The following is a 27,101-nucleotide window of genomic DNA, read 5'->3' on the forward strand; positions in this document are numbered from 1 at the left end:
TTTTGCTCGAGTGCGCTGACCCCTGGCACCAGCAGGGGGTGTGCCGTCCCATTGCCGGCTGTCTCGCCGTCCCGGCCGAGCTTTCGTTAATAAACGTACAAATAAAACATCTCTGCCCCTCAGGGCTGCGAAGGAAACCTTTCAAATTGCAGCCAGGTGCAGGCGGCCCGAAGCTGTGCCTCGTTTGAGTAGACCTGTTGACTCTGAAGCCTAGTGACGATCCCGCTTTTAAGTAATTCTGTACTGATCCAGAAAAGACAGGAACCCAGGTCTGCTGGTGCCCCTGACTCTATAGCCGTTGTCTCAGGGTCGGGGGGGGAGGGGGCACTCGCTCATGCCCTGGGAGGTGGTTCCTAGCCTGACTATGGCGCCTTGCTTTGAGCAGCTGCCCCTGAACTTGTGCAGGGAGACGAAGGGCTGATCTGCTCAGTGGAAATGAACCATCCCTGCCTGCTGCCCAAGCAAAGCGGGTGGGTTAGATGCAGCTCAGCATCGTCTGCCAGGGGGATGCAAAATACACATGGCCCTCCCGTTTCCAGGGTCAGACCTCGGGTTTTGTGCTTTGCCTAGTGGGCTGGCTTCAGTTATTAGTAGGATGGAAAGAATGGTGCATGGAGGGGCCGGGGAAAACAAGGGGGTTTCACCGAAGCAAGTGTTAGGCAGGTGAAGTTGTCCCTTTGTGGGGGGGTAGAGAGGGGAACAGTGGTGGCAAAGCCTCTCCAAAGATGCTGCTTTTGTAGGTTTTCCTGAAGACCGTCAGGCTTGGGCCTCCGGATCACCTCTGGGCATGGGTTGTGTAGCCAGATCCCTTCAACAGAGCGCTTTGGCCTCAGTCCTTGCGCTGTATCGTGGGCCTGGTGAGCTGCACTAGCTCTGCCGATGGCATTGGTTATTTGTTCCTTTAAAAAAAAAAAAAAAAGCCCCACTTCTAGCGGCAGGACACTGGGACCAGTGCAGAGCGCAAGGAGCTTACAGCTGTCCCTAGCTTTGCTTCGTTAGCATTCTAACGATTTACCCAGGCGAGCACTGCCTCACTTGTCACAAAATATGTTGGCGCTTTAGCTGTGTGAGTCAGATTTGTCCCATCGGAGGAGCGGAGGAGCAAATGGGGTGGGGGAGTCCTTTCAAAGGCCGGGCGCCAGGCTCTCCACTTGTAGCTGGCAGTGCACGTTCCGCTCACCTGGCGTTAACTGCTTGAATGCCACCTGTGTCAGGTGCGTCCCGGTAGCACGCATCTGCTGTGCTGCTGGAAATTCAGGTCCCCCCAGGTGGAGAGTACAGGTTGGGTGTGCCCCAAATATTCAGCAGCCCACTGGACTGGTGCTGGAAGGTGTACCCGCCGTGCACCGGAGCGTTCAGGGGTGTTCTGACGTCCCCCTGAAATCCGGGCCTGCTCATCCCTGGTGAGGGGGACAGAGGCTCTGAGAAGGATGTTTTCTGGGTTAGCCCCTGGGTGTATCCTCGCTCCAGGCTGTGGAGTGCGGAGAGAATGATTCACACCCCCGCACACGTGCTTCTCACATGGCCTGAGATTGAGTTCTGCCAGGCAGTGCTGCCAGTTGCGTGTATTCTCTGGGCCCTAGTGCCCGGCGGGGAGCTCCGCCTGCTACGGCCCAGTCGGCCAGCACATCAGGCTGAGTGGTCTCTCTTCTGCACAGGTTCTCTCCCAGGCCTTGGCCCGTCCCTGACTGGATTTCAACTCCGCAGCCGCCTCCTGAAGCAGGAGCCGGTCCCAAAGGCCGTGCGGTCCCCAGACAGCCAAGCCAAACGGTTGCAAAGGGAAGCAACCAGACCCATTGACCTGGCAAAAGCGGTGTCTAGGGCTTGCAACCATCTTCTTGCCAGATGCCGTTTAAATTTACGGCCCCTCCTGCCCCTGTAAAATTCCAGCTCCAGTGCTGACATCCTCCCCTGCACGCAGCAGCCCCCCGATTGCTGGCGCACGCCGGCCAGGACCCTTCTGTTTTGATTTCCTCCCTTGGCTCTGTTAGTGGTTCACCAGGGCAGCACTGCCGCCGCATGCCTGCCTGAGCTCCCCAGCAGCCTGGCCCCAGCGCGTCTGCGTTATCTTTTCCATCTCGCTCAGCCAGGGACGGGAACCTGCTCACGGAGGCTTGTGGCTTGTCGTATCCTTTCTACGCATCAGTGCCAGCGCCCGCTGCGCACGGCGCCTGTGACTCAGTGGCCCACTTTTTAAAGCCATACCCAGGCTCCGGGCTCGCCCTGCCCCTCACCTGGATGCTGGGGGGCAGGCGCCCTCTTGACACGCTCCCTGTTTCAGGGAGGCCAGCGGCCGATCCCAGGCCGGGCTGGCGAGGCTGGAGCCTGCCACCGTCTCGCTTCATTACAGATGCTAGCTTGATGGGACGCTGTTTGAAAGGAGCAGAGGCTGCCTGTCAGAGCCCAGATGCTGCTGTTCCTCTCCTGTCACTAAGCTCCTCGGGTGCTGAATTGTTTGACTGACTGACAGCTGAGCAGCCTGGACAGGTCTGTTATTTCATTGGAGGCCTAGGCCCTGTGGGCCTGCAATTTAGGTCTCTGTTATTAACCCTGCCTTGTTCTCCACTTTGTAGCTGCCTTCCCACATTTCAAAGTGTGCAGCGGAAAGCAGGGTTAATTAGGGGTCTGGCAGCTGGGCCCTTCCAGGGCCTATTGTGTCTCTGAGCATAACCGGAACTGTGTGCGCCGGGCTGCCGGGTTTAATTGGTAACTGTTGTGAGTTTGGGCTGGCTGGCTCCTGTGGAATACAGGCGCAGGTATTGTCAGCCTTCCAATTAGCGCTGGGTTCCTCCTCCTCCTCCTTCGGGAGGGTGTTTTTATTGAGCACGTTGTGTTCCCCCTGCCCCCCGTGCAGTGGATTATTACAAACCTCTCTGCTTAGGGCTGGGAACAGGAGGGTGCCTCGTGCAGCACCGTGTGTCTCGTGGAGGTTTGTCTCGCAGCCAGAGTTGGGTAGATCTGGTAGCTCTGTGTGTGTGTGTGTGTGTGTGTGTGTGTGTGTTTTAATTAGTCATTTAGTTACCCCTCTGCTCAGAGGGTTTGCTCTTGGCGAAGATGAAGCTGTGGGGTGTTTTTGGGGGGTGCAGGTTGCCCCACGGCTCTTTATATCTGTGTTTCTTAAACTTTTTGAGACCCCGGAACACCGAACAATGCTGTTTCTTTTATGCAGAACACCTATGAAAATGCTCTTCAAAAAAGAATTGTGGTCCCACCCAAAAAATGAAAACCCAGCAACACGTTCAGCGAAAGCAAAACGGAGTAATTTAATCAGGTGTCCCAGCAACGAAGAAATAACCTGGTGCCTGGTTTTAATGACAGAAGATATAGACTGTCAGTTTGTGGTATCAAAGTGTCAGGAGCTCCTGACACACCAGCGACTTGTTCACGGCGCAGCAGTGTTCTTTGGAAGATAGTTTAAGAAACACGGCTTTATGTAGTTGCTTAGTCAACTAACAGGCCCTCCCCGCTCAGCCTCTTCCCCTGAAGGGTGATACTGCTCCTCAGGTTTGTATTTCGAGCCTTGCAAATCTGCAGACTGCTCTACCTTCATGTGTATCCGCCGCTCATCTTTGTAGATATGGATGCGGATACAAAGTTCGTAGCTAGAACCATGAAAATGTGCGGATATCCACTTTAGATGGGCAGGTTTCCGCATCTGTGGATGTCAGTGCAGCTATCCATGGCTCATTTTTGCAGCGGTAGAGCCGCTGTAAGCGTGCACCGCCGGAAACGGTCTCTGTCCCAAAGAGCTTACAGTTTAACTAGAAACGGTGCAGAGAGAAGAGGAGGAGGAGGGAGTAGGCTGTGTATTGCTAGTTCTTGCTATAGCTGACGCTTTCCTTAAAGCCCTAGTTCCCAGGGTGCTGCTTACCTTTCTTGTTCTCACAGCTGTGAAGAAAAGTTTGAAAATGGGACCCCTGAGGCTCAAATCCATAACTAAAAATCTCCAAATTGATTTTACAATTTCCTGGTTTTAAGCCAGGCTTTTTATCAGCTTGACTTGGGTGTTTTTTGAGTGCTCAGGGTTGGCAGTACCAGAGCGCCCCAGTCTGAGACTGGGAACAGAGACACACAGCCTTAAAAGAACTTGCCCAGTGTTAACTCATCATTCTCTTTAAAGGTTTGCTCAGATAGCAGCTCAGTGCACTTCCAGAATTCTGCCGGTAAGAGAACCTGGCCAGGGCAGGGCTGGGGGAGAGCAGAGAACATTGGCAGGTTACTGGTAGCTTTAAACATCGTTTAATAATCTTGGGAGGTTTTCACTGCCTCTGAACCCTCTGGGCTTTTCAGGAAAGCTTTTGCCGCTCAGTCTGTGATCAAAGTCCTGACAGTCTTCTGTCCTCCAGCTCAGACTCAATGTTTGGGGCCCTTTTACCCTCTCAGATGGGTGCCCTTTCTCTGGTGGGGGTCTAGCGTTAGCAGAGGACTGAGAGAGCTCTACGCTCCAGGGGAGATGCCCGAGAAGCCCTCATTGCCTTTCTTGGTTTGGTATGTGCAAGGCAGAATCAGGCATGCACATTTCTCTGGCCACCAGCTGAAGCTGTCTCATCCAGCAGCATCCATAGTCCAGCATGATTTTAGTTAGCCAGACGACCACTTATCAGGATGTGGCCAAGTTTCCTGTGGTCCCACCAGTCCTGGCTCTCAGTATTCTGTGATGTTATTTAGCTCCAATTTACCCCTAAATGTCTTCTAAGAGCCCAATAAGCAGTGGAAGTGTTGGTGATGCTGCTGAACGATACTGAACCTGGCCAGCAAATTCTCTCACCTCCTGAGGGTGCCAGACTAGAGAGGGTCAACCTGTATTTTGAAATGACTGCACAGCTCAGAACGGAGAGGGGGTGCAGTGTCCCCTGTCCATAAACTAGATTGTTTTCTATCGCCACATTCTTGGGGCTACAGCTAAATCTGTCTCTTGAACTGAATTTGGTGGCCAATTTGCTAAACATAAAAAGTTGTTCATCTGGAGGCGTAATCTTGTAAGTCTGTGCTGCCCATTATAAAGGCTTCTCGCTTCTGCCTAGCTTTCCAATAACGCTTTGAGCGGGAGCTTGCAGGAATATACAAAGCCACGGGATTATTACTGTGGGCATTGCATTTTCCATTTACAGTAATAAAACACTCAAGAAACACAACAATTTAAAGTTCCGATAAAATTCAAAACAAATCTTTGGCTGCTGAGCAGATTCAATTATTTAGCTGCTATTGAGTGTGGCCTGGAGAAATAAACAGGTCAGCAGAGGCAGGGAGAAGGCCAAAGCTCGTCCTTCGGCATTGGCGTTCGCTCCAAAAGCAGCTGGTGAGGAGCGTGTCCCACAGACAGCCCAAGTGTTGGAAGGGGAAAGCCATCGTTGCGGTGTGCTCAAGGAGCCCACCCAGGAGGTGTTGTGAATGGGTGGCTCAGAGCTAGATCCCTCCCACCGCCACCCCGCCCCCAGCCAGGATTGTTGTAGGTTAGGATGGATGCTGCCACGCTGCCCAGAGGTTCCAGCCCGGTCTGTGCTGGGGGCTGTACAAACATGTGGGAAGGTGGATCCGCTCCTGCTGACCGGCACTCAATGCCCATGTGGAAATCATCTTGGCCTTGTTGCAGATCAGTGTTCAAGTCCCCTCACCTGCCCCTCCCCCTGCAGCAGATTACCACCAGCCAGTTAAAGGTGTATGGGCCACGTTGTGCAGCCCATGGGCGGGGGGGGGGGGTTCACAATGAGCATTCCAGCCCCACTAGGGAGCATGAAAAGCAATAAGATGCTCTTTAAATGCAAGAGAAAGACCAAGGGAAATGTAAAGCTCAGCTTCCTATGAAAGATGAACTAATAACAGCTGACATCAAGAAAGCTGAGTGTTTAACATCTCTTTGGCTTCAGTCTTCATTTAAAAAGTTAAAAGGTGACCAGATACTCAACCTAATTAATATTAACAACCAAGGGAAAGGCGCACAAGCCAAAGCAGGGAAAGAACAGCTTACAGCAAATTTAGACAAGTTAGGAATATTCACGTCCGTGGGGCCTGATGGAATTCATCCTAGAGTGTTTAAGGAACTAACTGGCGTGTTATGGGCACTCTCAGCAATGATCATTGAGAACTCCAGGAGACTGGGTGGGTGCCCAGAGAACTAGTGAAGGTCAGATTTGTTCATAAGAAGGGGAACAGAGAGGACCCAGGAAAGGATAGAACCGGCCAGCTTCACTTGTCTACCTGCAAAGGTATTGGAACAAATTATTTATTAGTCTGTGAGCACCTAGAGAATGATAGGGTTGTAAGGCACTGTCTCCAAGAATTTGTCAAGAACAAATCCCACCAAACCAACCTAATTTCCTCCTTTGACCGGGTTGCTGGCCTACCAGATGGAGGAAATCGGTGAGCAAGAATATCTTGATTTTTAGTAAGGCTTTTGACCATGCCAAAAGACATTCTTGTAAGCAAACAGGGAAATGTGGTCTGGGTGAAACTATTGCAAGTTGAACCTCTCTCATCCGGCACCTTTGGGACCTGACTGGTACTAGGCAAGAGATTTTGCTGACCCATGGGAGGTTATTGTTGTCTAGCACATTATGAACACTTTTGCTGCTTACTGGGCTCTTAGAAGACATTTAGCAGTAAATTACACCTGAATAACAGCCCAGAACACTGAGAACCAGGACTGGTGGCTGGAAACAAACTTTATGGGACCGTGCAAGATTTGGCCACACCTATGATAAGTGGCTGTGCAGCTAAGTAAAATCGTGCCAGATTATGGATGTTGCTGGACCAGAGGGTTCTGGATTGGAGGTTCAACTTATATATGGTGAATGCACAACTGGTTGAAAGACTGTACCCAAAGAGTAATTATCAGTGGTTCAGTGCCAAAATGGGACGGTGCATGAGGTGGGATCAGTCGTGGTTCCTGTGTTAATTAATATTTTCTTTCATGACTTGGATAGTAGACTGGAAAATGTGTTTATAAAATTTGTAGCTGACTCCCAGATTGGGCGTGGGAGTTGCAAGCAATTTGAAGGACCAGCTTAGATTTCAAAGTGACCTTGATGTTGGTCTGAATTCAACACAATGAAATTCAGTACATACAAGTGCAACGTGCTTCACGTAGGAAGAAAAAAAATCAAAGGCACAAATATAAAATGTGGATTCACCAGCTAAGGGGGCGGGGTACTGCTGAAAAAGACGTGGCAGTTCTAGGGGATCACCAGTTGCATGAGTTAATGTGGTGCAGTTGCAAAAAAGGCTAGTGTTCTGGGGCGTATTAAGAGGAGTGTCGTATGTAGGACCTTGGGGTGATGGTCCTGCCCTGCTCAGCACTGGGAAGGCCTCAGCTGGAGCAGTGTCCAGTCCTGAGAAAAGAGGAGATGGGGGGGTGGGGTGGAGGGCTTGTATCTTAGAACGGTCTTCAGATGCGTTCAGGGTTGTTACAAAGAGGGTTGTTCTCAATTGTTCTGTGTGTCCACTGAAGGGAGGACAAGACAGAATGGGCTTAACCTGCAGGTGGGGCAAGTGAAGGTAGACGAGAACTGTCTTCCGATACCTGTAGTTAGGCTCTGGACCAGGCATCCAGGCTGTGGAAGCCCCGTCACTGGAGGCTTTACAAACAGGCCCGCCAAGCCCCTGTCAGGGTTGCTTTAGCTTTTCTTGGTCCTGCCTCAGGGCAGGGGGCTGGGCTTGATGACCTCTCAAGGTGCCTGTCCACCTGCATTCCTATGATTCGTCAGCACGGGAAGGGCACTGACTGATCTGTTACAGGGTGGCTCTTCGGAGTTTGGTTGGCTGGCGTATCAGGGAGAAAAGGGACACTTCTTATTCATGATTTGACACTGAACCACTGATAATGACTGTTTGGATACAGTCTTTCAGCCAGTTGTGCGTTCACCGTATATAGGATGAACCTCTCTGGGCCGGCAACAACCATTGGCTTATTAGGGAGAAAAGACGACTGGCTTTGTGTGCGCACGCACTGAGCTGGAATTACATGCATTCTGCAGACAGATATAACAGGGTAGGTCAGATCTGGGGCCTGTTCCATGCTGGTTGTGATCTCAGACAGATACTGCTCTTTGTGTAGTTCTGGCAATCTGCAGGACCCTCTCTTCCCTCTACGCGTGCCAGCGTCCGAATGTGACGTGAGACGCAGCTAGATACTGGGCCAAGCTTGCACCCAAGTTTGCCTGAGTTCTCACGTGCTAGCTTTCTCTCTGACTGGGGCCGCAACGGTGCTTTCACGACACCCCTGTAGCTCCAGGATGCCCTCCCTGCAGTCAGTGGAGTTACTCTGGCTTGACAGCAGTGTGGCTCATGAAGTCTCCAGCCCTGCTGTGCATTGTTCCATGACAGATTAACTTTTAAACAGAACAGATTCCCTGCCATCCGCGCTGACCTGGCCCCAGAAGGAAACCTCGTTTGTGGCGTATTCCTTGAGCTGAGAGGGGGCCTGCCGTAATGTGTTTGACAGTTGACGTTCCAGAGCCAGGGAAGAAATGCTGGCGGCCGCCTGAGTGTCAGGCGAGCTGTCTGTACGTGACGGGTGATGGCGGTGATTTGGGAGAGTTTGCATCTCACAGTAATTATAGCCCGTTAGAAAGCAGTAATTATTCTGGAGAGGGGGAGCTGCTTACCAGTGGAGCGCAAGAGCACGCCAGGAACCTCTTGGAAATTGGTAGCGCTGTAATTTTCCCAGTGGGGCTTTGGTGCGTCACCCTGATATGTGACAACACACCGAATTTGTGACTTGTCATAGCCAGCCCAGCTGGTGTGGAGAAGACGACAAAGCGAGGCCCTTTCCTCTCTCTGGAAAGGTGCGTGTGCTGCCTTTTCGTGCCTTCCCGGGCACCATCCTTCTGTACCTCGAAAGCCTTTCCTTGCTCCTGTACATTGTGTCCTCCTTATCCTTTTTCCTTTGGTAGGACGTGCTCCTGGGGGAGCTGGCCAGATGCCCAGCTGCTGAGAGGAGCCAGTGCCATGCCAGTACCTGTGTCCTCTGAACACATGTGGAGCCAGGCAGTGATGCCTGCAGTGGAGCTCTGTGGTACCCATGTGATGCGTGACAGCTCCCCCATCATCCTTTGCTCCTGAGACTTGCATGGGGAAATGCAGCCACATAACGTACCACAGGGCTCTGCCGACAGAATGCCCATGTGGACGCTGTTATGCAGAGGGCCGTGCAGGAGCTGGGCCGTTGTAAGGAACGTGGTGTAGCTTTGCTGGTGAATTTGCCTGGTTTGACTTGGCATGAGGCAGGGAGAGCAGCAAACTTGAGCTGCCCCAGCACCATCTCTCTAGGCTGAGATCCCCAGGGATCTGTCCACACCAAGTCAGTCTGTTGCCTGGCAGCCCACCCGAGGAAGCCTTGCCACCGGGTCACAACATGCAGGGAGTGCCTGGGTATGTGGTGAGCCCAGTGTCTGCCCAGCCTCCACTGGTGCATCTTCCAAAAGCCCCGTCTCCACCCTTCCTCCGGCGAGAAGGATGGTGCTTTTCCGTGTAATGGAGTGTTCTCCCTCGCGACAGAGAACAGGTTCGTTAGGGATTCTGCAAGTGTCACCGGCTAATTAGTGGCATGTTAACTGAGTATTCACAGTGCTGCCGCTCCAAGGACAGTGGTGCTGGCATGAAGGGGAATGCCGGCGTGTGTCTTTCCCCTCCCAGCTCCCGTCTGTTGGGAGTTACAGCGGCTGCTGCATGCACGTTTCCGATGGTGGTGGCGCTGCGGAGTTGGGCCACCTGAGACACCTCCACATTCAAGTTGGCCATTTGGAAAGTCCCCCACCCTTGGCCCAGCTTGGACATTGGTTGCTCAGTGCTTGCTTAGAAGAGGGCTCAGCCCTGCCCAACCACCCTGTCACGAGACTGAGCTAAGGACCCCTCGATGTGACGTGGAATTCTGCACGACACATGCTCGGAGCCACACGCCAGCCGTGAGCCAACCTGTGCTGCAAAGCCTCCAACCTGTGGGCTCTGGGGGGCAGAGAGAGCTACTCTCCCAGCCACCGCTGAGAGCGACTGAGCCAGGTGACGGGCCCACTCACGTTCAGCGTGCTCACGCAGTGGCACAGCTCAGCTGCCCGCTTCATTTCATGGTGGTTTCATGTGAAACACCCACTGCCGCTGGAGGACCCGAGAGGCGATGCTGGGAAAAGAGGTGTGCTTACAAAAGAAGGTTGTGAACCTGAGCACTAAGGAGCTAGGAAATGCCATCGCGAAGGTTGCCTTAATTGGGCCCTCTTGTGCATGTGCACTATGACGCCATCTTTAATTATATGATTGCGTAACTATTATCCCACATGGCCCTGGATTCATTTAGTGCATGGGATGAACACTGCTCACTTAATTCATTGTTTTGTTTTCTCCTCGTTGTTCTTATTGTGGGAATTGCATGAGCTGCCTCGTTCCCTGTGTGTGTGTGTGTGTGTGTGTGCGCGTGTGCACACGCGTGTACGCAGGCTTGCCGTGTGCGTGTTAACATTCTCTCATTCTCTCCTGTGCTAGTATTGAAGACCTAAGCTCTGGACGTGTAAGAAAATCCTCCCTGTTGCTATGTATTGTTTTCCATGCAGTTCCTTGCCCTGAGCCACAGAGCCCAATTTAGTCAGTTTCACTTTCTCATGCCTCTTTCGCACACCCCTGTGCCAGGCTGTTGCGTTTATAGCTCTGCAGAGATGCCTACGTATGAAGGAAGACATTTGCTCCGACCGGCAGTCTTACTCAGTCTTGTGAAACTTTCCCATTCCCATCCAGTGAACTTCACCCCTGGGCTAATGACCATCACAAGACCTCTGGGACAAAAAGCACACAAGTACCACTTTAAAGACTAGCAAAATAACTTACTAGGTGAGCTTTCGTGGGACAGACCCACTTCTCTCTGTCACTATAGAACGTAAGTGATGCCTCAGCACAGGGGTGACTTCCACCCATTCCTCTCTCTCTAACCCTTCTGTCTGTGCTGATCCAGCTCCATTGTCCAGTGTGTCGTGAGGAAGGCTGGGTGCACCTGGTCATTTTCCTGGGCAAAGATGCCGGCAGGAAAGCTAAGTTCCTCCTTTCCCTTGAGTACTCAGCAGGGGTGAGATCAAATCTCATATGCTTGGGGCAGAATGTGGCTCTTTCTCTCCGAATCAGAACTACGGGTGTTTGGAACTTAAGTCTCCAAGGGAGAGATGTTAAACGCTCCCTAATAGTCATTCCAGCTAGGAGCACTAGGAAAGGTGACAGGCAGGTCCTCTGGGAAGAGTCTCTTGTCTTCCCTTGGTCCATCCCACTTTCTCTCGGCTTCCCCCGCTTTAGATTTGGGACGGGGCGACTGCGTACGTGCTGTTGGAAGCCATCCCTTGAACTCCGTGGCGTAGCGAAGTCTCTCTCTCATTTGCCCAGCAGCTCTATTTAATCTTGCCCAAAAGGCCTGATGTTAATTGCCATCACAGATTCATTAATAACAGCGTCTATTTAAGACACCTGTACAAAGCCCATAACATTAACTTAATGGGAGAAAAGGCCAGTGACGGCTTCCATTCTGCCTTTTGAATCACTGAGACTGCAGTTTAATAGAGAACACAAAGAACAGGCAAGGAACTTGGCCATCCTGGTCTGCCCACCGTTGGCTTTGTACTAAGGGTTTAGGGGTGTGAATGCCACGCACTGACCTTCAACACCAGCTCACATTATTTATTGTGTCTCATGTACACAGCAGGAGCTGGAGGAGTTGACGCTAAACCAAGAAGCCCCTTTCCTGCTCTTTGCGGTCGCCGCTTGAAATGGGCTTATTTGGAAAAACTCGCGCAGCTTTAGATAAAACCCGACACCCAACGCTCTCTGCTGCTGTGGGAGGCAGCAAAGTGCATATCACAGGTTCAGCAGCAGCCAGGTGCGTGTGTAACCCACACACCTACTGGGCATGGTTGCCTGAGCCATGGAGGGACACGTGGACCGCTCACAGAGAGAAAATTACTCTCCTCTATGGCTTTCGCTGAGAGCCAGCTGGCTTCTAGCTCCTGCACTGAGCTCCGGAGGTCCCAGGTTCCATTCCACCTATGGGCGGTTAAGACCCTGCTGCTGCCAGCCGCTGGCATGCAGAACTTGTTTCCCCCGAGGAGGCGCCAAGGGAACTTCCCGGCAGTACGGAGAACACTGGACCTAGACACAATTATTGACTTCCAGACTGGCGGTGTGTTTTGCAAGAGAACAATAAGCCAAGGGGGACCACGCTGCAGCCCGTCCGCAGGCAGCGTGAGGAACCCAGACGGGACCACGTGCTGTTGGCTGACTGGTGCCTGCCGTCACAGGGGCGCTAGTGCAGTTGTGCAGCAAGGGAGATGGTGCAGAGCATGGCCCGGGGTGAACAAAATGGAGCCAGCGGCAGCAGCCTACCCGTTATGGACACGGGCATTTCACAGAAGATCTCCGTGTGCCCTGCCAGTGTCGCCGTCCGGTCCGAGCCTGGCCCTCTGGACATCATGAGTAATCATCAAAGCAATTTCAGTATGGATCCAAGCAGTGTCATTATGCCGAGACCTATCACCTCCCTCTCCACCCGTAAGAGCAGTCCTTTGCATAGGAATATTTCTGACAGCAGCAGCGAGAGCAGAAACCCCCTGTCTTTGGCCGGGACCCAGATGCTGATTGTGGCCAAAGTTTTGCTTTCTTGGCAGCGAGGCGCCAGTTGCAGAGTTTTGGCTGACTTGGACGGTTCACCTGGCTGCAGACGGAAGCAGTGATGAGCCAGTGCATGGAGTCCAGCGTTCCTCCTGCTCTCTGGTGCCAGGGAGCTCCCCACTTCCTAGTGCCATAGGGTGAGAGGGGACCGCCAGGGTCATCCAGGCGTACCCCAGCCGAGGTGCAGGGCTTGTTGGGTTGAACTCAGCCAAGACAGGTGGCTATCCAGTGAAACCTGACAGTGGGAGTGCGCGGACCAAGGACCCTGCTGCTGAACAAGTTCCAGGGCATGAATATGAATTAAGCGCCCCACAGAAACGCAACCCAGGATCCGACCCACCCCTCCAGCCGCTCGCTCCCTGTGTGCACCAGCACAGTAATTACTGAATCAACCCATTGTGCAAAACCCAAGTTAATTGTAAACCATTCAGAATTCACCACCGTCACCTTTAATTTTAGCTAATTGGTGCCTATCTCGACACGCTGAAACTCTGTGGTCAGCCGCCCCTCTTTGCGAGGCAGAAACAGCAGATAATTAGGACTCCGGTGGCTGGAGAAAGCCCCCTTTTCATGTTTATCCAAACCGGCAGAGAGCCTGGGACTGGGCGGAGGCAGTGGAAAACGGGCAGAGAACTCCCCTGCATCATTCAACCAGTGGCGCTGCTGCGTTGCCCCAGCGGCGTCGCAGGCCAACGGAGCAGGTGTAGGCTGAACTGAAGGGCAGCTTCTGAAGGGTGAGAACTGCAGGCCAGAGGAACAGGCTGCCTCCAGAGGTTCTGCTTCTCCAGCTCCAGGTGGAAAGTCTCCCTCGTTGCCCGGGGACTCTGGCGCACAGAGACCGACCTCCGCGCGCTGCTTAGCAGCCCGCCAGCCTGGGATGTGGGGCCCTCCTCTGGGGCCAGTGAGATAAATCGCCTGTTTTCAGCGTGGTCATGGCAAGGGGCTGGGTCTCAGGCAGCCTTTGGGAACGGACTTGATGTGTCCCAGCGGGGGGAATCGCGCTATCCAGGCCATGACCTTTGACCTCAGTGATTGACCCTTCCCCCAGGAAGCAATCTATATATTGCAGCAGTAGCGCTCTGGGTCTAATTGCTGTGCCGCTGCAAAGGTGGAGCGCTTAGACAGCTCTTCTTCTTCCGCTCCCGACACTGCCAGCCGCTCGGCTCCCCTCTCCTGCATTGCTGAGCCTGCCTTCTTGCAAAGGGTTTGGGGGGAAAGGGGCCTTTCCTTGCTTAGCCAGCTTGCTTTCCTCACGCCTGCCGGCGGAGCCCCACCAGTGCTGGAGCTGCCCTTCCCGGTCACACGAAATGATCTTCCCAACGTGTGTGCAATGCCGCCATCTCGTTTCCATGCCATTATGTCCACCGGAATGGAGCTCATGTGATCGCATTGCCAGCCCAATGCGTCCCACGCGCCACCTGCCCCACCGAGGCAGAACCCTGGTGCTCGACGTAGTCTGGGGGAGAAATTCCGGTGCGGTTTTGTACCGGCTGTGCAGTCGGCTGGTGTGCTCATTCAGAAGAGACACACCCCCGCCATCCCGCCACACTTTGAGACCCCCACATTGCTTAGCGTGCTCGGAAAAGAGATTTTTGCAAAACCAGGGCCCCTGGCTCATGTCCCCGTTTCGTGGAGTTGCTCTTCTGCTTGCACGCGGCTGCTCCGCCTTGGGTTTTAAGAATATTGTAACAGTCCTTTGGCTGTAGCAATGAGAGTTCCTGTGACCCCGCCCCGTGCCCAGCGCCAGGCTGGGAAGAAACCCAGGCAAGGTGAGTGTTGTAAATGAAAAGCAAGGTGTTGTCTTGGCACTTCTGAGCTTGTTCTTAGAGGTGACCATGGTGTCAGTGGCAGGAGCATGAGGGCTGCTCTGGCCATGGCCTCATCTCCGTACCATTTGGCGCTGGAAAAATGTGTTGGAAATCTCAGCAGAGCCGTGTTTCCTGAGACGTTTTATTTCAGCACTTCCAGTTGTCAGAATTGGGTCGGGGGTAGGTTGTGTTATGAGGCTTTCAGAAAGGACGCCAGGTTTCCTGTGACCCCCATTAACCCAGTGTCTAGCTTAGCTCCCATGGGAGATAAATCCAGACTGTCTGACCCTGGTGGAATACCAGGACCCGTAGGTGGGACATCAGCGTCCCTTAGTCTGGGCTTGACCTCCGTCTCTCATCTCTTGTCAACCCAGCAGTACAAGAGGAAGGATGCTGGCACCGAGTCCCTGGGCTCCTGGGAGGTATCAGACCCTGCCCCAGCACCTGTAGCCATGTGGAAACCCCAAACGAACAGCAGGCGCTTCGCATCTCTGACGCCTCCTGGTTAATTCCTGGGGCGAAGGGGTAGTGGGGCCTTCCACCCTGCTGAGGGGCTGAGCCATGTGTGTTAGGAGTTGGGACTCCTGAAGCTTTGCTCTGCCTTTTGCAAGGGACACGGGGGGGTCTTGGCAGCTCAGCATTTGGCTCTGGTATCTTCCTCCTGCTGCCCCGCCCGGCCCTGGCACTCCTCTGGCGCGGTCAGAGACCCCCACCTTGAGCCGCTGAACACAACAGTTAAGTGACTGTTTTCCAGCACCCCCAGAGAGGCTTGTGCAGGCCTTTGCTTGGCAGAACCTGGTAGATGGCCGCTGTCCTGCAGGGGGGCCCCACGGGCTTTTCCTGCACTTGCCCCGCAGCGAGAATTGTGCAGCCCTGCCCAGCAGCATGTCCCGCTCCTGCTTGCATCTCGTGGGAACAGCAGTGGGGCTGAGGGTCAGATTCAGGCTTGATGCAAACGAGCACCTCTGGAGCCTGTATATGGCCTTTGGTCGTGCCTCACTGCGGCTCAGCAAGACCTCGTGGAGATGAGCGAATGGTGAAGAGGAGCAGCTGAACGTATCTGTGGGCCGGGTCCTTGCACGCTCTGCGGCATGGCCCCTGCCGGGAGGAGGGTGACAAGGGAGGTTGGTCTCTAGGGTCCCTTTGGTCCTGCTGAAAGAGACCAAAAGCCTCTGAGATACCACGCTGAGCTGTGTGTGGCAGCGGTTCTTCTAGGGATGGGTCTGGGACCCTCTCCCAGTCACCACCTGGCTATCGTGTGGTGGTGATTTGGGGTGAGTGACCAACCAGGGGTGAGGCAGCTTCAGACGGGGGATGGCCAAGGGCCCTGAGTCCGACTGTCCACAGGGAGAAGAGACCCAGCATGCCTCAGGAGTCGGTAATGGCTTCAGGGCCACGTATTTCTCACCTGTCTCTGCCCCGTGCCCTAGACAGAACTCTCCTTTCAGCATATGATGACGAACCAGCTCGCCTGGAGGTTGTGGCTTTGTGTAACTGACTCCGAGGTCAGAGCTGTTGGCTGACCCCCGTCTCACGGGAAAAGCCTGGCAGCTACCTAAGCCTGAAAGGGCTTCGGTTACGAATGACTCAGTAGCAACCATCGTTTTCTGCCTTCTTGTGTCTGCGGAGATTTTAAACACCTAATTTATTCCATCTATTAGATAGATTTTGTAGATTTAATCATTTTCACAGTTGGTGGCTCATTGGATACTCAAGATAAACTCCAAATGAAAGTATAATGGGTACGACAAATGAGTTTTCACACCAGAATGGCAGAAACTTGCTTGGGAAAGAGTTTGAGAGGAACAAAAATATATACAGAGATAATTTTTTTTTCTGGCGGTGTCTTTTGCTGACTCTAGTAGGTTACCACAGTTAATTTCACCAGTTTTGTTCATCTGTAAAATTGTATAAAAGTGACATTTTTGTGCTCATTATGGGAACGGCTGATTTATAGCTAGTAAATGGAATGCCTTCCCATTTTTGGTGAGGTTCTCGTAGCAGCGCAAAGCACCCATGAAATTGCTTGTATAATGTAGTTTAAATCCAATCTCGGAGAAAGATACCCCCGGTGGGTAAAGTGACATTTCCATTCTCCACACCGAGTTTATTTTCGGCCACTTAGAAGTGACTTGATCAGCGAAAGGGGGCAGGTCTGTGCTGCGACCTCCTTTCTGCCGGGCTCTGGTACGGCGCCCTCGGGGGGGGCGGGGGAGGGGGTCGCTTTCAAGAAGCTCTCTGAAGCCTTCTGCTGGGGTGGGTAGGGCTTGAGCAAGCTGACCCAGCGGAGCTTCCGTGTGGGCAGCCTCGTCCCGTCCCCGGAGAAGAGACGCTTGACTGAAACGATCAGGCGGTAGGGAGAACGCAGGCGAGAAGAGCGGTGGGTGACGGGCGGTGCATTCCCGCATAACTGAATAATACCGAAGTAGCCCGGCGCCATGCGGAGCTGCCAGAGGGTAGGAGGAACAGGCACCAGCACGAATAGGGGCAATTAACACGCCGGGATGCAAACAGCTGCAGCCGCCGTCCGGTGGAACCGTATTGCTCGTTCTCTCGGGAGGCAGTTCTGCCACACCAAACACACTGAGATGCAACTGGGGCACGTGGCCTCCACCCCACCCCACCCCGTGCACCCTTTGCCCACCCCGTACATCCCCATGGGTCGCTTGTCTTTCCTCTGGAGTCCATGTGCCACCCTGGGGCAGGGGGTTCAGCTCTGCTGCCGCCAGGGCTGAGCCATGAAGCTGGCTCTAGGGACGTGCAGGCTGGCTGGGGCTGTCTCTCTCCCCGGAGCCTTTGCTGCTGCGGTGTCGCTCTTGGCAAGGGCTGTCAGAACGCGGCCCTGGAGGGTGGGAGAAGGGTTGGGGACCCTGTAGATCTGAGGCCTCTGACTTGGGCAGCCTCCCTGGGTTGGCCTTTCTGGGCAGTTCCTGCCTGCCAGCGGGGTCCAGCGTGGCCCCCGGCACAGGGGCAGAGTGGCGTACCGGGGCATGCTCCCCGTCGGGCAGCCCACCCCATGCTGTGGCCTTGTCTCCATGGTGCTCACGCCCACAGAGGCGCTCCTGGCGGAGAGCGGAGCGTGGCCACAGCCCTCCAGCCTGCCGCCCAGAGGGATGACTGCTCCCCACATGCAGCGCCCCATGCAGGCTCCATTTCTGGCCTGAGTGAGCTGTGGGCGGCCAGTCCTGAGCCGCTTGCACTAGGGGAGGGGAGGTGTCTGGGGCTTTGGAGGGAAGAGGGTTTCTCAGGGCGGCTCCTGCCTTTACTTCCCCTCTTGGGGCGCTGGGGCTGTGCTGCTCTGGAGTGCTCCCTCGTCGCCCACAGCTGCAGCTGCCAACTTCACCTCCCCTCAGCCTCCTCCCCGCCCAGGACACCGGCTCAACCGAGAGCCATACAGGGAGATGCCCCCAGCACGTTCTCCTGGGCCAGGCGGGCGGAAGGCTGGTCACAGAGCTGCTCAGGCACACGGCTGGCTCCAGAGGGGGAGAATGTTTGTTTTCTTCTCCAGAGTAACTTTCCCTCTCCGCGCTCCTGCAGGAAGCCAGCCCCGGCAGCAGAGCCAGGGGTGCCCCAGCGTCCGCCTAGAGCCACTCTTGTGCGCGTGCCTGGCGGCCTGGCTGTAGCCTTGTCTTCTCCCGGCTTTGCGGCCCCAGCCGTGGGATGGCACATCACAGGTCCCCCCCATGCAATGGCTGCTTTGCCATGGCAGCTTGTTGGGAGCATGGCCGTTCTCCCATGTGGACCCATCTCTTCTGTGCGAGGAGGGAGGAGCTGCTGGCTCCAGGATGCGGGCTGCCTGGCCAGGGTGAGGGTCTCTGCACTGCTGCAGCTCCTGTGTTTTGGGGCTGCTGGGATGCGAGCCCAGCTCGGGTGGCACCAGGCCGGGGGCGCGTGGTCTCGTGTGGCAGCCTGGGACCTGGGCAGCAGCGCCTGCTGTCTCCCCACCTCCCCTCCTGGGGCTGCTGACTGGTGCGGCCGGGGGGTGGGAGAAGGGGGCTGAGATGTGAGGGGACGTCTGGGAGGAGCAAGAGAGAGTGTGCAGGCCTGATGGGGGAGGTACGGGGCTGTTGCACTCTGTGCGCGTGCAGAGAAGGGTCTGCGCCCGTGCATGGGAGGATTTAACAGGAGAGTGTGGGGAGGTGTGGCCTTGGCGCTCGCTGGGTGCGTGCGGCAGAGGAGGTGTGTGCGCACGCGTGAAATGAGGGCTGTGCGTGCTTGTGGTGGAGCAGTTGCGTGCGCGAGCAGCAACCCAGGCTGGGAGCGCACGTGGCGGCTGGCGTGAATGTGGCAAGGCGTGCGCGCACGTGCGTGTGTGTGTACTGCAGGAGGTTGGGCACATGACCTGGTGTGTAACTCTCACTGGGAGGAGAGTAGTGTGAGCACGCGTGCGGCAGGGGGAGGGGGTACGTGTGCTCCTCTGTGGTGGGGTGTGTATGGTGTGACGGGGGTGGGTGTGCACATTGCAGAGTGGTTGTGCGTGGACGTGCATTGCACAGGGGCTGTGTGCCCAGGTGGCAGGCAGGCGTGTGCCCAGCTGGGAAGAGGGCAGAGATCTGTGCCCAGGGCTCCCTCCAGCAGCCCGGACAGTGCGGGTGCCCCAGAAATCATTCAGCCTCTGCCCCACCGTTCCTGACTACGTAGCCTGGGGAATCCCCAGTGCCCTGAGCGCAGGCTGTGGCTCCTGTCCCTGTGCAGGGAGGCTGGACCCGGTCTGGGCGCTATCGCCGTGGCCAGCCGTGGTGCGGCTCTCTGCGGGGGTGAGCCTGGGCTGGGTGTGCGGGGGAGGAGGGCAGCACTGGGCCAGCCATAACGCCCAGCTGGCCGCGTACAGGGAGCGTGGGAAACGGGATGGGCAGCCGCTCTCCAGCTGCACTGGTTGGCATGGGGAGTCCCTGCAGGGGCTGGGAGATCCGGCCCAGTGCCAGCAGCGGGCACTCGCCAATGAGGAGAGGAGGCTCCTTTGCCTCTGGGGAAGGCTGCACTGCCAAGGGCCTTGTCCCATGGCTGCTGCTGGTGGAATGGGCCCCGGGGCGTCAGGGTGTGCAGCAGAAATGAAGGGATCCCTGAGCACAGGCCGGTTCCCTTGGCTTCAAGCCCCTTACTAAACCACAGGTAGCGGGACACCTCGCAGCCCCTGGGAGACCAGGCGGTTCAGGCCTCATTTCCTGGGGCTGGCGCGGGGTGGGGGGGGTTACTGCCAGGAGAGGTAACTGCCAGGGAGCCAGCAGCAGCGTTTGCTGTAAGCTGAGCACCTGGGTGGCCGCCCAGGGGTGATTCGGGTGCCGCCCACTGATAACGGCACCCACAGCCGGCAGCATGTGTTTCTACTGGGGTGCACACCCGCACACGCCTTGTTGCACATAACATTGCTTCGGATGAGTCTGAGCTTCCAGTCCCTGACTCCAGCCACGTCCCCCTCCCTGAGCTGGGAGCGGGACCCAAGAGTCCTGGTTCCTTGTTTTTTATTTTGTAATTCCATCCCTTAGTCTGCATCCTGCCCTTGCAGCCAGGAACCCCGCCCAGGCCTTCTCGCTGCCCATCCTGGCTCCCACCTCTGCTCCCCGCCAGCGCGCCTCGTTGCGTACGCTTCAGCGCTGTTCCTTCCCGAGTCTAACGCTCTGCCCTGGCTTGTGTTCCGCAGGTGAAACGCTGGCCTCCATGCATTCCCCACGCTACCCCAGCCCGGCCGAACTGGACGCCTATGCACAGAAGGTCGCCAACAACCCCCTAACGGTCAAGATCTTTCCCACCAACATCAGGGTCCCCCAGCACAAGCACCTTAACCGGACGATCAATGGGTACGACACGACCGGGCAGCGCTACAGCCCCTACCCTGTGCACTCCACCGGCTACCAGGGCCTCCTGGCCATCGTGAAGGCCTCCAGCAAAAGCATCGTGAAGAACTCGGAGGGTAAGCGGACTAAGATGTCCCCAGCGCAGGTGGCCACCGCCCCCTACCCGGTGTCAAGCACTTTAGCTCCTGGCCCCTCGTGCGCCGGGCAGGTGAATTATCACGGTTCTCAGAAGCAGCTGGAGGCCCCGGTGCCCACGAACGTGACGGTGGCGACCTCGGTGCTCCCGCTGGCTGGCCGCAGCCTGACCCTGCAGCAGTCCAACTTGCCCTCTATCCAGAGCATCATTTACCAGCTCAATCAGCAGTGCCAGGCCCAGGGCTCCCAACAGGCCTGCCAAGGGGTGGTGGTGACCCACCCCAGCCCGGCCAAGCACGGCGCGGCCGGTGGCTTTGCTGGCATGGCGGCGGCAGGCGCAGCTGTGGCTTATGCCGGTGCCATCCTGCCCGACTGCCGCAAAGGGGCCGAGCTCGCCGTCGGTGCCAACCCAGCTGTTGCCGTGGGCCCCAAGGCGGGCCTCTACCCGGACGGCATGGATTACCTCCTCTGGCAGCAGAAACAGCAGCAGCTGCGAATGTACAGCGGGGGCAGCGGCGGTGGGGGAGCCGTCAGCAAGTCCCCCGAGACGTGCGCTGGGGTCTCGCGCCCCTATGCCCTGCCGGGGGCGGTGGAGAAGGTGAGTTCCTCCCCTTTGAACTGCATGGGCGCCCACGGCAACTTCGCAGTGGGCCAGTACTTCGCCCCCCCGTGGAACAGCATCTTGGTCACCCCCAACAGCGACTGTTACAACCCCCAGGAGCTCGCCAACGGGGCCCGGGAGCTTGGCCTGCCCCCCTCTGACGCACTGTCCAGCAAGACGCTCTGCAACACCTCCATCCTCAGCAGCAGCCTCCAGTCGCTGGAGTATCTCATCAACGACATCCATCCGCCCTGCATCAAAGAGCAGATGCTGGGGAAGGGTTACGAGACCGTGTCTGTGCCGCGGCTCTTGGACCATCAGCACGCCCACATCCGCCTGCCCGTCTACAGATAAGAGCCTGGGGCGGCTGTGCGAACACCGGCCCCCGGCGGGGACTCAACAGGCACCGCTCCTCTCCAGTACCCCAGGGGCCGCGGCCACGCGAAGCCAGGGCTGGGAGGCGGGGGTTGGTTAACGAAGGGGGCTGGGGGGGGCCCCAAAGACTCTGGAATGAATTGGGGTCCTTGGACTGGATACACCTGAAACCCGCTGGAAGCCACTGCCGAGGGAAGGCTTCTTCCTGGAGCTCTGACCCAGCCGTTCCCTTTCCGCCAGCGCCAACGGGGAGTCGGTACAAATTGCTGCTATCCAGAGAGAGAAGGTTTTGCTCTGTGTGTGCGTGTGCGTGTGTGCGTGTGCGTGTGTGTGAACACGTGTACACGCGTGTGTGCTGGGCGGAGTGGCATGTGGGAGCACCCCAAATTCTAGCCTGCGCCAAGTCCCGTTGGAGGTGTAAGTAAAAGAAGAGCTCTAACCACCCCCAGTAACTCCCTGCCATTCCAGCTGGGCCATGACCAGAAAGAGCTAATGCCTAATTCCTAGTTGAAGTCCATAACTTGCACTGCTTTGAGTAAAGCTAATAAATGGGGACAGTCTGGAGGCTATTTAAGGAAAAGAAAAACACTTGAAAACTTGAACAGATTTTTTTAGTTACCTATACTGTACATTGATGTGTTGGCTGCTATAGTCTGCCCTCCTCCGCTCCCTGCCCTTTCCTAGGGCCTTGTCTGTTCCTTTCATGAAATCATACGGTTTGGGGGCTTTCTCACTGAAAAGGTTTCCTTGCCCAGTTGTCCCCCCGGGATGAGGGGAGAGCAACGTTAACCTAAGGAGCCAGGGACCTGTGTGAGCAAAAAGGGCACAAGGTTAAGGATCTTTTACCCTCCTCATTGTTTTGCAAGAGTTTCCCTTGCCCCCCCCCTCCCCCCCATGACAGAGTGTGAGAGGACGGGGGCGAAATGGGACTCGGCCTCTGACAGATCTGAGGCAGGACCCATGTTTCATTTTGTAAAAGAATCCGCACCCGCTTAACAGACCACCCCACGCTCCATCCCAAATCAAAGAGCTTGTCATCTCCCTCCCCTCTTCCCTCGCAAGCGGCTGATTGAGCCGTGCACAAATGAAAATCTCCCTGAGCACCCAACAAGCAGTTTATTACGTGCAGATGAGATGAACAGGGAGCCCGTATGGTGTCTCCAGGCTCTGGGAAGCCTGCTCAGAGGAGTGGTCCATCTCCACCACCCTCAGGTCCAGTCACAGGAACCTTCTGAATTCTAAGATTTCCCAGGTATTTTTTTTTTCTGTCAGTTATACCTTTTTTCTGTTGTAGAGGCAACTTGCAGGTGATGAGAAGCAGAATCCCATTAATGCATCTAGCCATTGTACCAGGTTGTAATTTGCATACTCGGTTTTCTTTTTCACACAGTTCAAAAATGTTCATTATGGTCTGTTATTCAGTATGTGTAATTATGTGTTTAATAGAGCTATTCATTTAAACCAGTTCTACATTACAGAAAATACAAAGTTTTTTGATGCTTAAAGGAAAAAACCCCAACGAAACCCACGTGATTGTGCTCAGAAAAGAGGTACTGTATCCTTAAAGGCCTGTTCAAGCACTAAGTGCATTTACAAATCTCTGAGAATGTTTTTTTTATACTAAAATTGACCATTATATTCTACTGTGAGAAGTGCTGGCTGCACTATATTGTTTTAAAAATGAGAGAAAACGGGAAAAAAAAACCAAACCAAACCCACAAGCTGTGTGTCCGAATGTTGTTTTCCCAAAGTAAAACCAGGCTATCATCGGCTGTGTGCTCTGGATTTTGTTTGCTGGCCGCGGCCGCTTCTGGATCATTTCAGCCTGCGCACAGGGGCCGGGGGGCAGGACTGATGAAGAGCGTCGGCAAAGATTCCCGAGCCCTGAAGGCTGCGCACTCAGGATTCTGGTGCTCCTGGCCAGTAGGAGAAGCGATTTCCTGATGCGGGGAGCTGGGGAGACGTGTGATACAGCCCTGCAGCTCGAGTGCTGGCGTCTGTAGCACAGCAGGTAATTCCCAGCAGAAAGGAAAAGTCATGGGCAATGTAAAAGGCAAGTTTGACTATCCCCAGCCCCATCGGCCTTGGCTGCACAGCTACGCTGGGTACAGTTACTGCCCCGCTGCGTCCTAACTGGCTGATAACACTCTCTGACGAGCCCTACAGGCCTCAGGGAGTCGTGCTAACCCCAGATCTCTGCAGAGTTGGAACAAGTGGCAGGAACCGTAGGGATCTCGGCTCCTGGGCTCATTTGTGTCATGCCCCGGTACATTGTCTAGTGACCTGTTTCTCCTTCCAGTGCCGGCGAGCCACGGGACCAGCCAGTGTTCAGACGGCTATACCCGTAATGGGCACGCCCTTGGCTCCTCTCCTGCATGGCTGCCCGTGCAGGGCTGCTGGGGTTTGCAGAGGCCCCTGGGCAGGGTTTCCTGTGAGCTGAGCGCTTATGCAGCAGCCAAGGAGAGATTCCAGTGCTGCCCGGCTGAGCACCCCCAGCTGGGTTTGTTGTCTTGCGTGCCTCTGTGCTCATAAAAATTATTCCGCACCCAGAGGGAAAAGATTAGTGGGCGCATACTGTAGGGCCAGTTCTCCCACTGGCTCAGCAGAGTCGGTCCCTCCCTCTGTGCATGTCTGCGCCCCTGAAATACCCCAGCTAGCAGCTGTGAGCAGCGCACGCGGGTGCCCTTGCTTCGCTTTGTTGGCATTTTCAGGCTGAGCCGTGTCTCGCTCCTGACGCCCTCCCCCGGCCGGATTCCAGCGTAGATGTGGTGCTCCTGGGTGCTCATCAGGCATTTGGACTTGCCGAGGAACGCCCCTGGAAGGCGGCACAAAAGCCATCGCAACCGGCAGGGTAGGGTGGGGAGGGAGTGCGGCTTTTGGCGGGAACAGCGAAGGGCAGTGCAGGTAAGGAGGTGTCAGGACAGGCAGTGCCACCCCAGCCTGCTGTTAGCTGCTGGTGCCTCCATTGATTGGCCACAGGCGCAGCTGGAGCAGCTGAATGGGCTGGGGGCCGGCTTAAGCCAGTTTGGCCTGGGGGCTGCCACGTTGCCCAGGCATCAGGACAGGACCTGACTGCCGTGGAAGAGAGCCGGCTGCTGCTTGTCTTGTGACTGTCTTAGCACCAGGAGCACTGTGTTGTGCCCCCAGGGGTCTTTGCCCTGGCAGCCGCTCAGACTCGGAGGGTGCTCGGGCGCCAGGGCAAAGGGCTGTAAATAAATGTCTAATGCGCATGAGCCGGTAATCCAGCCCTGGCTCCCGCCTCTGTCTCTCCCCGAAACCGGCGCATTACCCAGAGCAGGTCGCACGCACGTACCCTGCGCCTAACGCTTCTCCCAGTGCTCGCGGCCAGACACCCGGCTGTCGGGAAGCACGTGCAGCGAGCAAGAGGCTGGAAGGTGGCAGTGGCTGGGGCCATGCAGCAGGAAGCACGGGGCTGCCCAGCCCTCTCCGTGGGGTGTGGGAGGATGTGAGCGTGGCCTGGGCTCGCACGGAGGCTGGGATTTCAGTGCGGGTCCTCAGGCTGGAGCTGGCAGTGGCTTTCCCCCCTTGCAGGCTGGGGTTGTTCCCCATCTTCTGGTGGGGCGGGGATGGGTTTGGTTGGACCCCGCCTGAGCAGGGAGGTTTGCAGGCCCCTGCCCGGTTCCTGGGAGCATGGCTGATGGGGAGACAGCTGCTTGGGCTGGCTGGAAGTGGAAGTCTCCCTGGGCGGTTCTGTTCACAGCCTCGGCGTGGCACCTAGGACCGCTGGGAGCTGGGGCAAGTCTCAGCTGCTGTGGGGAGGCACTTGGCTTGGCAGGCTAGAGCCCCTCCTGCTGAGCAGGCTGTGTGCTCCCCTCTCAGTACCCCCGCAGTCCGGCGCCCAAGGGGCCCTGCCTAAAACTGCCCCTGCGGAGAAACCAGCCCTACGCCTTTCTCTCCTTTTCCTGCAAAGCCCCAGGGTTTCCCACGTTATCGCCTGCTGGGGGGGAGCAGAGGGGGCTTTGGTTGTGTCCGAGGGAAGGCAGGCGCCCCGCTATTTGTGAATCCACTGTCTCTGCTGATCCCCGCCCCCATCTCCCAGTACCGGCCCACCCACCCCCCCACCCCCCTCGGTGACCCCTCACCGCCCGAGCAGTTCAGCGGATTCCTGGCCCAAACAATGAGCCGCCTGCATTAGCATAATAGAATTAAATTCCAAATAGATTTCAACTCCGGGCTACTCTCACTCAGCCCCTTGTCTCCCTCAGCTGTTGAGACAGTGCGACATATGGTGCTCCATTATCTGAGCCCACGGCCCGGCAGAAAGGCTTTAATGCTTAAACAAACACGCGGCGGCCTGCGTGTCCATTTGTGGACAGCATCTGATCAACAATCTGAAAGGAATTTTGTTTTCACTTGCTCGCCCCGCGGAAAGAGGCGGCTTTGTTCTTCCCGGCACCCAGTAATGGGAAAGAAATAGCCTCATCAAAATGCTGATTGCGCCGAATGGTTGGAGGTTTATGTATTGAGCCTGGCTCTCATTCAAGGACAGAAATTCAGCAAGGCGGCCGAGGGAGGATTTGGTTGTGAGTCTGCACAATATACACAGGAAATCCTGGAGAAAAAAAAAAACACGGGTCGGGTCCATATTTCACATCTTGTTCCTGCTGTTTTGTTAACCAAATGAGGTTTGGCCTGGCGGGGTCAGGGCTTAGCAAACGGGGCCGCCGTGCATTTGAGGCCTCGGTTCGGGTGGGGACCGTGGGAGAACAGTGTTTTCAGCACAGCCTGTGAGAGAATTTCCAGCACCGGAAGCTCAGTCCTTACGATTCCTATGCAGACCCCACTGATGCCTTTGCTGGGTCCAGGGAAAAGGGTTCTTGCCACAGCCCTAGTTTGCGTTCTGCCAAAGTGCCTCCATTTGCTTCTCCCTGGTGCATGCGGCAGGGAGGAGGGAGCCGTGGGACGCAGGCTTTGATTCCCTCTGCTGGCGGCAAGCTGTGTCTAAAAGCAGCTAAGAATAAACCCCCTGGCCGAGCAGATTCCCGGAAAGCAGTGGATGTAACCTGGAAGCAGAGCAGCAGCCCCCACATCCCTGGCTGTTTGCAGCAAAGGGGATGGTGGTCTTTCTCCTAGGGCGTGGGGACCCTAGCCGACCGGAGCCAGGCCCAGCACACCCCCTGCTTGTCAGACACACTGCCTGTTGCAGGCCCCACCCTGTGCTTTGAAGATTTTGCTGCTGCTCATCCTTCCAGCTGTGTCCCGTCCCAGCCAGCAGTGACCAGGTACCCACAGACCTGCCCCAGCCTCCTGGAGACAGTCAATGGAAATAAGGCCTTGGCCTCCCCTAGCCACCAGCTTCCCCGCAGCGGCTGGGGGCAAGCTGCTGTCCAACTGGGAAGCCCCCTAGAAGGGCATCCGAGGTGCCCCTTGCTTCAAGTGGCCTCTGGCTCCCAGACCCCTGTGGGTCCCTCTCTGCGGCACTGGCCGGCTTCTCCCCAGGCCTGCCCATTCCTAACGCCAGCCTTTCAAGGTCTGCTTGAAGAGTGGCTGGAGCGGGGAGGCAGCAGCTCACTGCTGGGGGGTGTGAGATCAGCTTCTTCCTGTTGATTTCCACCAGCTGAGTTTGGTTGGCAGAATGCCGCCGCCACCACCTCCCGCCCCGCTGTGCCACACAGCTGCTTCTCTGCACCGGCCACGCGCTGGTTCTCAGCCCCTGGATTCCTCTCCTCTCCCTGGCCCCACTCCAAGCATGTGCCACTCCACCCACGCCTCCAGCCGAGGCATCCGCGGGAC

General features: G+C 56.0%; 1 protein-coding gene across 2 annotated transcripts in view; it reads left to right on the top strand.

Annotated features, from left to right (window-relative positions):
* The window catches only part of FAM222A (family with sequence similarity 222 member A), a 92,964-nt gene extending 69,851 nt beyond the window's left edge, over positions 1-23,113 (top strand). For both annotated transcript variants that reach the window (XM_075012569.1, XM_075012570.1), the window contains exon 3: positions 20,083-23,113. In XM_075012569.1, the coding sequence (XP_074868670.1) occupies positions 20,083-21,326 (1,244 nt within the window). In that variant the 3' untranslated portion in view covers positions 21,327-23,113. The remainder of the gene's footprint in view (positions 1-20,082) is intronic.
* The last annotated feature ends 3,988 nt before the right edge of the window (positions 23,114-27,101 follow it).

The sequence above is a fragment of the Carettochelys insculpta genome, chromosome 18 (genome assembly GCF_033958435.1).
Source record: "Carettochelys insculpta isolate YL-2023 chromosome 18, ASM3395843v1, whole genome shotgun sequence".
Lineage (NCBI taxonomy): Eukaryota > Metazoa > Chordata > Testudines > Carettochelyidae > Carettochelys > Carettochelys insculpta.